At 28.0% G+C, this 9235-nt stretch overlaps 1 protein-coding gene across 1 annotated transcript; it reads left to right on the forward strand.

Annotated features, from left to right (window-relative positions):
* The first annotated feature begins 4494 nt into the window (after window positions 1-4494).
* LOC132923133 (uncharacterized) lies at window positions 4495-8677 on the forward strand. The gene is made up of 3 exons (XM_060986970.1): window positions 4495-5041; window positions 5099-5476; window positions 8589-8677. The coding sequence occupies exons 1-3, from the start codon at window positions 4495-4497 to the stop codon at window positions 8675-8677; spliced, it is 1014 nt and encodes a 337-aa protein (XP_060842953.1).
* The last annotated feature ends 558 nt before the right edge of the window (window positions 8678-9235 follow it).

Raw genomic sequence — 9235 nt, forward strand, 5'->3', positions numbered from 1 at the left:
ACGTTTTTAGAGTGATTGCGAATACCCTTCCCTCTGAAAAACACGTATATTTAGTTTTTTAAGTGAAAAACTGAAAAACATAAAAAAAAAGTGACAGGAGCCGTAATAATAAAAAACATTTATTGATTATTTAGTGTTTTTCCACGCGTAAAATGTTTTGGCTACATATTTAACAACGCTTGTAAAATTTCGGAGTTCAAAAATAAATCCTTCATCACAAATACTTGCAAACGACTTTTTTTTTCAAAAAAGTGATTTTTAGTGGCGTTAGGTATTAAATATTTGGATTTTCGTGAATTTATTGATATAAAAAGAAGGGATGACGGTTCCTTGTGCACAGGGCCGGATTGGGACCCAGAAACTTACCGAGCACAATAATTTTACCGGCCCAGTTAATTTAGCTAGGCAAGCGGCCCATGTATCATAATAATCTTGCGGCCCGACACGCTTATCGCGGTAGCTCGCCAGCCCAATTCGGGCCTGTTGGTATTAATGAATAAATATAAGATCTTTGGGAAGCGGAAAATCTCGCAGGGGAGCCAGCTGCCTCCCCTGCCTCCCCCATGCGCACTCCTATGAGTATATCTAATATAATCTACAAGAATAAGAAAATCATAAACTGTTTTATAAACTTGTATAGGTATTCTCTTGAAACAGAAACAAATTAAGAACTCTACAGACTTTAACTTACTATACTAATTACAAAGCTGATTCAATTAATTTTACTTGTTTCTTTATACAAAAATATATTATAATGTATATCCACTGAAAACATTAGATAAAAGTTTTTTATTATTATAATTTTATTTACTTCTACTACGCATCAATCAGGATAATATTTTTATTATTTCTCTTTAGAAATTATGCCGTTCCATATAGACTTTTTCAAAAATAAATTTAATTTGTTTAAAGGTATGCAACTTTTTAATTATTTTATAATATTTTTTCATTCATCATTAAGTAGCTTTTTATACTTAGCTACTTGTATAATCTATCATTTACCAAATTATAAAGTCAACTATAAAATTAAAAATGTAATAAATTGAATAGTATAAGGTGTTTCAGACACTTGGTTAAACATTAGGTATTATCGTGTATCTGTTGTTATAAGTTATAACACTCGTGTATTTTTTATAGTTTATAATTATATGATTGAGTTATACCAACACCAATCACAATGTTTTTTAAGAAACAAAATGAGAAATTTATATTTTAATAGCTTAAATATTTTGTAAAGAAACATTAATACTATTTCAAACTTAGTATCCGATTAGTATAATATTAATTATTAAACTAGTTTTAGATGTTTTTGAAATTATTTGAATGGAATAGCATTATTGTGTTATTAATTTATTATATTTTCAGACCAAGTACAACAAAAAATAATTTTTGATGAGCTGGGAGTTAATTTGAAAAATAATACAAGATCACCTTCAGGAAGACAGCACTCATTAATGGTCGTAGATATAGACTAAGAGGACTAAGTTTTATGCACTTACTCTACACTGCAATTTTACATTTACAGAAGTCATATTATTATATACATCGTTTTCAAATATATTAAGGGGGCCATAAAATAAGTTTTAGGTTTTTTTTTACTTAATATTATAAAAATTTAAAATAAAATTCATCATTGGCCACCAAAAATATATTATCTTATCATAATATTTATAGATTATCATTGGTTAATATACCAAAAGATAATTAAATTTAATACATTATGATAATATGTAATAAGTAATGTTATAATTGAATTCCTTTGTTGGTTTTATTGTCTTATTACTCTTATTGATGCCAGTATTGTATTATAAGTATAATTATTAAAAACATTTATAGTTAATAGATTTTACTAAAATAAAATTCATGGTAGATACCTATATTTTTTAATTATTTAGTAAATTAATGAGAATTACACTATTATATCAGCACAATATTGTATTAAAAATAATATTAAATTGCTTACACTGAATTTTTATAATAGGACATCGTACATACAAAATAAAAAAAATTTAAAACAAATGTTCTACATTTATATTATCACCTATACATATACATCATACTTATATAAATTAAGCTATTTAGTGTGAGCAAACAGTGCACATTAATTATCGAAATCTGTATGAAAATGATGTCAACGTAATTACCTATTTGTTTTCTCTCTCAGACCCACGCACAATATAGATAAAATGCTTTTACCTAACATCGTTTTTTATGACTTTTGAGTAACCTCAGAGTGAAATTACTTATTGGCTATTACAAAAATTATAAAGAGAATGACATACCTATAGGTTTTATATTTTATTGTTATTTGATTTTGTATTCGACTTTTAAAATAAAAAAATATGTAAATTTAAATGATATTTAAATTGTTGTGAGACAATACTTAGATAAATCAATATGTCATACCCTCAAAAATGTTATTCTATCGTTTTTGTAATGGGTAATTTTACTCTAAGATTACTCAAAAACATAAAAAAATGATTCTGCGTAAAAGCGTTTTATCTATGCTGAGCATAGGCTAGAGAGAGAAAACAAACTACTGTTTGCTGACAGTCTGACACCCACTTAAGATAAATTTTTTTGAAAATATTTTTTTCATATAATTTCAAATCAAAATAAAACATTTTAAACAAAAAACAATAATTTTTAATATTCTTTATCGTTATCATTTTTTTTAAATTTTACTTTGAATACTATATAGTAGAACTGTTAATTTTTATTCACATAGCATAATAATAGGTACTAGTCAGTAGTCGGGCGCAAGCACCCAGCAACACATGTAACTCGTATAATAGTATATTATATGTTATATTATATTTGTGATTGGCAGGCGTCATAGAAAGTGTTAAACAACAATTAATATTTTATTCAATTCGAATTCTGGTTAAATATTGGGTTAAAGTAACAAAATGCCTTATTTGTAAATTGAATATTCAAATTTTGAGTTTTACGCGGCACCAGGGCTGTCTTTAACTTTTTTGAGGCCTTTGGGCCCTTACGAGCCGTGTTTAACAGGGGAAAAAGGGAGCAACTGCCCTCGGCGTCATAATTTTCATAAGTTAAGAAAGGTGTCAAAATTTTAGTACCAATAACTTTTTATTTGGAAAATTTATTTTTCCCCCGGCGTCTTTAACTCTTAATCCGTCACTGCGGCTACGACTTGGACAGAGAGATATTTTATTAAAACAGGTAAATGGCGTGGTGATAAATAAGAAAAAAATCTAGATTAATTTAACTATAAATGATTTTTATTTTTTCATTATTACTATTATTAATACTATAGGGCGTGGATTTATATGCTCTAAAAACCTTAAAAATATACACTATAAAGTATGCATTTATGCCCTTATTTTGTAGAAATAATATGTCCTTAAAACTAAAAAATATGATAAAAAAATCTTTGGTTTAATTATTTTTAATATCTTTACAAAAAATTATTTTATCTAATGACACATTTTTAGTGGTGATGTTGTATATATTATAATTATTTTAATCTGAAAAAGCAATAACGAAAATATTTCTTTTTTTTTTTTATATAAATTCGGTATTTGGCTAAATGAAAATAAATACATTCTAATAGCAAATTGTATTGACTGTAAATATAATTATAAAGTATAAACAAGTTATTTAAATTAATCTAATACAAATATTACATATTATTATGTATTAAAAAACCGTCAATATATACAAAGAAAAATCTTAAAATACAGAAATATATGCTATACGTGTCGAAAAATGGCAAAATATATAAAAATATGCAAAATAAAACTTTTTATTTCAGGTCTATTGACTAAGTATAATATTCAAACTTGTAACTTATCTAGCTTCTTTTTGGACTGTTTGAAAAAAACATACAAATGTATACAACTTCAGGCCCTAATTATTACTATTAGCGATTATTCTTTGATTTTTCTCAAAATAAGTGTATTTATCGCCTTATCGGTAACTAGCTGTCCTGCACTCCTGCCAGTCACGGCGTTGCCCGTACAAAGAGCGTTGGTTGTTTGGGCGAAGGTAATAATTTTAACCAAAAAAATGGCTGCATACGAATTGCGTCCCCGATATAAAAATTGCGATTTGTGACATACTAATTGCGTCCCGGGTTTTCGATACGACTATACGAATTGCGTCCCGGGTTTTCGATACGTCTGTTCTAATTGTGTCTCGATTATCTGATATCAGAATATACCTTTGATAATCTCAATCAATAATCGATACGACTATATGAGTATTTCTGAAAAAAAATCGGTTAGTATGTCTTTCGATTCCGTTTCGTTGACAATTGTGCGCTGTTCTATTTTATTTAAAAATATGAGTTTAATTGTAAGTGACGTTATGATAAGTGAAAAAAATAAAACATTGATTTCTATAAAGGATTCAAACGATAACGATTTTAAATTTTGTTTTCATAAACTATTGAAAAATGATATACAACGTTGGAAGTGTGTCAAAAAAACATGTAAGTCATATGCTAAATTAAACGATAAAAATGAAATGTTGAAACGTCCTACTGATCATAACCATGAAAACGATTCTGTAGAAATATTAAACAGACAAAAATTAAGCAATAATTTAAAACGAAAGGCAATAGACGATCTATATGATAAGCCCTCAAAACTCATTCATAGGGAATTGTCAAATGACGTATCGACATTGACCAGTTATGATTTAACTTTAATTCGCAAAAATATGCATCACGCCCGAGCATCTGTAATTCCCAAGCTGCCAAATAATATATTAGATTTACATAATTCATTGAAAGAAGAAAACATTAAAAGTAACCAAGATGAAAAGTTTCTATTAGTTAACGACCATGAAAATAATATACTAGTTTTTTCAACAATAACTAATTTGAAGTTCTTAGGTCAAGTTGACACAATATTTGTTGATGGAACTTTTAAAAGTTGTCCTAAGTTATTTACACAATTATTCACCATTCACGGTTTATCAAATGGAAATTACATACCATTAGTTTTTTTTTTATTAATTGATAAAAATGTAGAAACTTACAAGAAAGCATTTTTTCATCTAAATTCAGAATGTATAAAAAATAATATTAATTTTTTACCGAAAATGTTATTTGTTGATTTCGAAAAAGCAATTCACTCGGCCGCATTATTTGTTTGGCCATCTGTCGAATTAAAAGGATGCCGATTCCATTTAGGCCAGAGTTGGTGGAGAAAAATTCAAGCTCTAGGTTTGAGTAATGAATATAATCTAAATTCAGAAATAAGCAATTACCTAAAAATATTTTTTGGTCTCCCTTTTTTGAAACCTGAAGATGTAGAAAACTGTTTTACCGATGATATAGTATCAATTTTACCACAGAATAAAAAAGTAGAAACATTTACAGATTATATTTTAAACACATATTTAACCCCCGATTGTGACTTTCCTCCTTCTTTATGGGCAATGTATTCGGGATCAATTACAAGGACAACAAATAGCTGTGAAGCTTTCCATTCAAAATTAAACGGTATGTTTTATTCTGCTCATCCAAATATCTATAAATTTATTGATGTATGTACTTAAAAACGTACAAAAAGACACTTACATAAAAATTCGTAGCTGTAGTCAAAGGAAGAAAATAAGACGTGAAATATGTGAAAAACAAGAATTTTTAAGAAATCAAATGATGAAATACGACTTTAACGAAATTACACGTTTTGATTATGTTAAAACTGTATCGTTCAAATTTTTACCGAGCCACAAATAATATTACAATAACATGTGAAAACTATAACCTTATAACCTAACTTATATTTTTTGGAATTTTTTTTTTAATTATTATTTTTATATTTAACGACGAAAACAATATTTTTGATGTACATAATAATTACGAAACGATAAAAACAATATTTTTAACCTACCTTTAGCAATATAATATTTTATGTTGCTATTGACAGTCCTAAGTCTGTATTAAATGGGAAGGAAAATAATGTATTTATATTGGACGTAATTAGTATAGTTGTTAAATATTATTCATAATTCGTATGAAAAAGGGATCTTGGGACGCAATTCGTTTGCTGCGAAAAAAATAATAGTCAGTTTGGGCGAGTGAAATTACTTGTACCTATATGCGAGGTAAAAAGTAAAAATCTGGTGACAGATAAGCATGATATTATTGCTAATCATTGTTAAATGTTAATCACTATTATCGACAATTTAAATAAGTAATTGTTGAATGTATATTATGAGTATTTTCATTCAAAGCCAATAGATTACTTTAAAATGACGTAGGTATACTAATTATATTATATTGTAATTTTATTTATAACTTTTTAACTGTAGATTACTATCTACCTATATTATAATATTATATATTATTATTTATACCAATATTTTTTTTTAAATAGAACTTATTATTAATTATTTATATTTTGTACCTATTTCCCGTTATCGGCCGACTGCTATTGTTATTATTATATGAATATAGATATTTAGATATACAAATTACACGTAAACATTTGTTATTACCGATTTCAAAAATCCTTTCTTAGTGCGCTCTTACATTGTTTAAGGAACCTCTGTACAAAATGTCAAGTCTCTAGACCCAACGGTTCGATCTGGGCGTTGATGAGTGAATAGGGGCGGTCTATTATCGATTAATATCGGATCTATTATTGGAATATCGATTATCAATTGGAGATCTGGTAGGAGCTAGGGGCCCTGGGCACGTGCCTAATGGGCAGTGGCGTCATTTGTGAGATGCAAGGGTGTACAAATGCATCCCATAAACAAAATTATTGTTATTTGTTTTATATAAGGCCTGATTTACCAATTCGTGGGCCTTGTACAATTTACATTTTTGGGCCCCACATTGTCCATCTTTATTTTCTTCAATGCTAAAATAAAAATGTACGCATAATATATTTTTAAACTAATGCTGTAAGTATCTAATTAGTATATGAGTAGTTGGATCATAGAAGAGTATTATTTCATATTGTTATTAAAAATGTATTACCTGGCGATTGTGCGCTAGTAGATAAATTAGTTCTAAATGTAAATTTATCCAAACTACCGTGTAATTTTTTTGTTTCTTGATCTCGTTTATATTTTAATTTTCTCTTCATTAAACCACTTAATATTATTTTGATATTTTAAATTATTAAAAATAATTCACAAATGACTAATAAATATACAATAAAATATATGATTGACGTAAATCGCAAGACTGAATGCACCACGCAACTACGCAAAACAACGTCAATAGTATTATTATATTACGATTATTAGTATTTAGTAATATATTATTTAATTATTATATTATTATTATATAATATTACGACGATAATAACGACAATGAAATTTTGTTATCGTCAATGCTGACTAAAACCGTCGTTTTCAAGAAATCCCCATTATACTTTTTACATACTGTATAACCCACCAAAACATCCAAGTAAAATTGTGTTTTCTCAAAATATTGTGATAAAATGGTATATAATTAATTTTATATGGCTGAAGTCGGTGGGCCCCTCTTATGAGTGGGCCCAGTGCAAATGTCCCATTTGTCCTTGCATAAATATGGCCCTGGTTTTATACTATAATTTCTATAAAATTATCTACGTTTACACAAAAAGTGTGTTGAAAAAAATTCATGGGATGACTCGACCATGCGATATGACTGGTATTAGGTACTTTAGATTTTCAATATTGGTTTTGCATCCCATGAAAAAATGTGAAATGACGCCCCTGCCAATGGGTAAAAGGTACCTGCGCAACCCGCCTTATAGGCCTGTTCTAGGCGAACTCACTCCTCACTCATTCACGATTCCTGACTTCCTGAGCCAGGATAACATGTTTTGACAGACGAGTACTCGAAGTACTTGTTCAGTAAGTTTCCATCGAGTACCCAATAGCGCATCAAACTATCAAATCAAATATCTATGTGTCACTGACAGACGACACCACGACACTAGTATACTAAATACTAATACTACGATTACTACTACAGTCACCGGCCTGATAGCAAATTACCGGCTACCAAGAATCATTTGACTGATAAAGTGATAACCAATAACCATTATAATAGCAGGGGTACGAAACTCCGTGCGTTGGCCGAATCAGGCAGTTGTGACCTTGAACACGGTCTCCAGATGGGCGTGGCATACGTTATCAATTAAATATATCATATCAATATCACAATATCATTTGTACCATTTTGTAGTTTTTGTACAATACGAATACGACAATATTGTTTATTAATTTTACCAAGATTTATGTTTATGTATTAAGATTTAAAATTTACTCTAATGAAAAAATATTACAATACTTAAATTAATGACTAGTGTAATAATAGGTAATTGGATTTGGAATAAAATACTAGGCTTAAAGAACAAACACATTGGAAATTTCGTAAGAATATATTTAATTTATTCAATGAAAAATAATATATTACATTAAAAGAATACATACATTTTATTATAACAATACTAAATGGCTCGCTGTAATAAAAGAATACATCGATTTTATTATTTTTCATATGATCACAGTTGTTAGTCCTAAAAAGAACTGTTTAAGTAAAGTATTCGCTTTCTGAATCAATATAATAAAAGACTATTCAATTTTATTATTTGTTACATGACCAGAGGTTAGTCCTAAAAAGAACTGTTTAAGTCCTAAAAAGAACTGTTTAAGTCCTAAAAAGAACTGGTTAAGTAAAGTATTCGCTTTCTGAATCAATATAATAAAAGACTATTCAATTTTATTATTTGTTACATGACCAGAGGTTAGTCCTAAAAAGAACTGGTTAAGTAAAGTATTCGCTTTCTGAATCAATATAATAAAAGACTATTCAATTTTATTATTTGTTACATGACCAGAGGTTAGTCCTAAAAAGAACAATTTTAGTGAAATGTATTTGGCTAATAATACTGAAATTACTATTAATTTGTTACACATTCGTTGGTTATGAATCATTATAGGCATAAACAAAAATGAATTAATATCAACAGCTGGTTTTTTTTTTTTAAATTCAGTATTTATAAATTTGAAAGAATTTGAACTTTTCTGTTCATTTTACCAGTACGTAATGCTTGAGATTTCTTGTTGGTTCTATTTAATGAGTTATATATTCGAAATCTTAAGAATAAGTTAATTAAGAAGTCTTTAGGAAAATTATCACACGGATGATAGAAAAAAATTGTATTTAAAATTAAATCTTTAAGAGTCTTACCCACGTTGGGCTGAGGAGCTAATGAAATGAAATGTCTATCAAAAACTTGATTAATTTGAA

Source organism: Rhopalosiphum padi, chromosome 2 (genome assembly GCF_020882245.1).
Source record: "Rhopalosiphum padi isolate XX-2018 chromosome 2, ASM2088224v1, whole genome shotgun sequence".
Lineage (NCBI taxonomy): Eukaryota > Metazoa > Arthropoda > Insecta > Hemiptera > Aphididae > Rhopalosiphum > Rhopalosiphum padi.

Coding starts and splice junctions, on each gene's coding strand:
- LOC132923133 (XM_060986970.1), top strand. CDS start 4,495: ATGTTGAAACGTCCTACTGATCATAACCATGAAAACGATTCTGTAGAA. Junction 5,042..5,098: donor TTTTCATCTAAATTCAGAAT/GTATAAAAAATA, acceptor ATTTCGAAAAAG/CAATTCACTCGGCCGCATTA. Junction 5,477..8,588: donor TTTCCATTCAAAATTAAACG/GTATGTTTTATT, acceptor TTACATGACCAG/AGGTTAGTCCTAAAAAGAAC.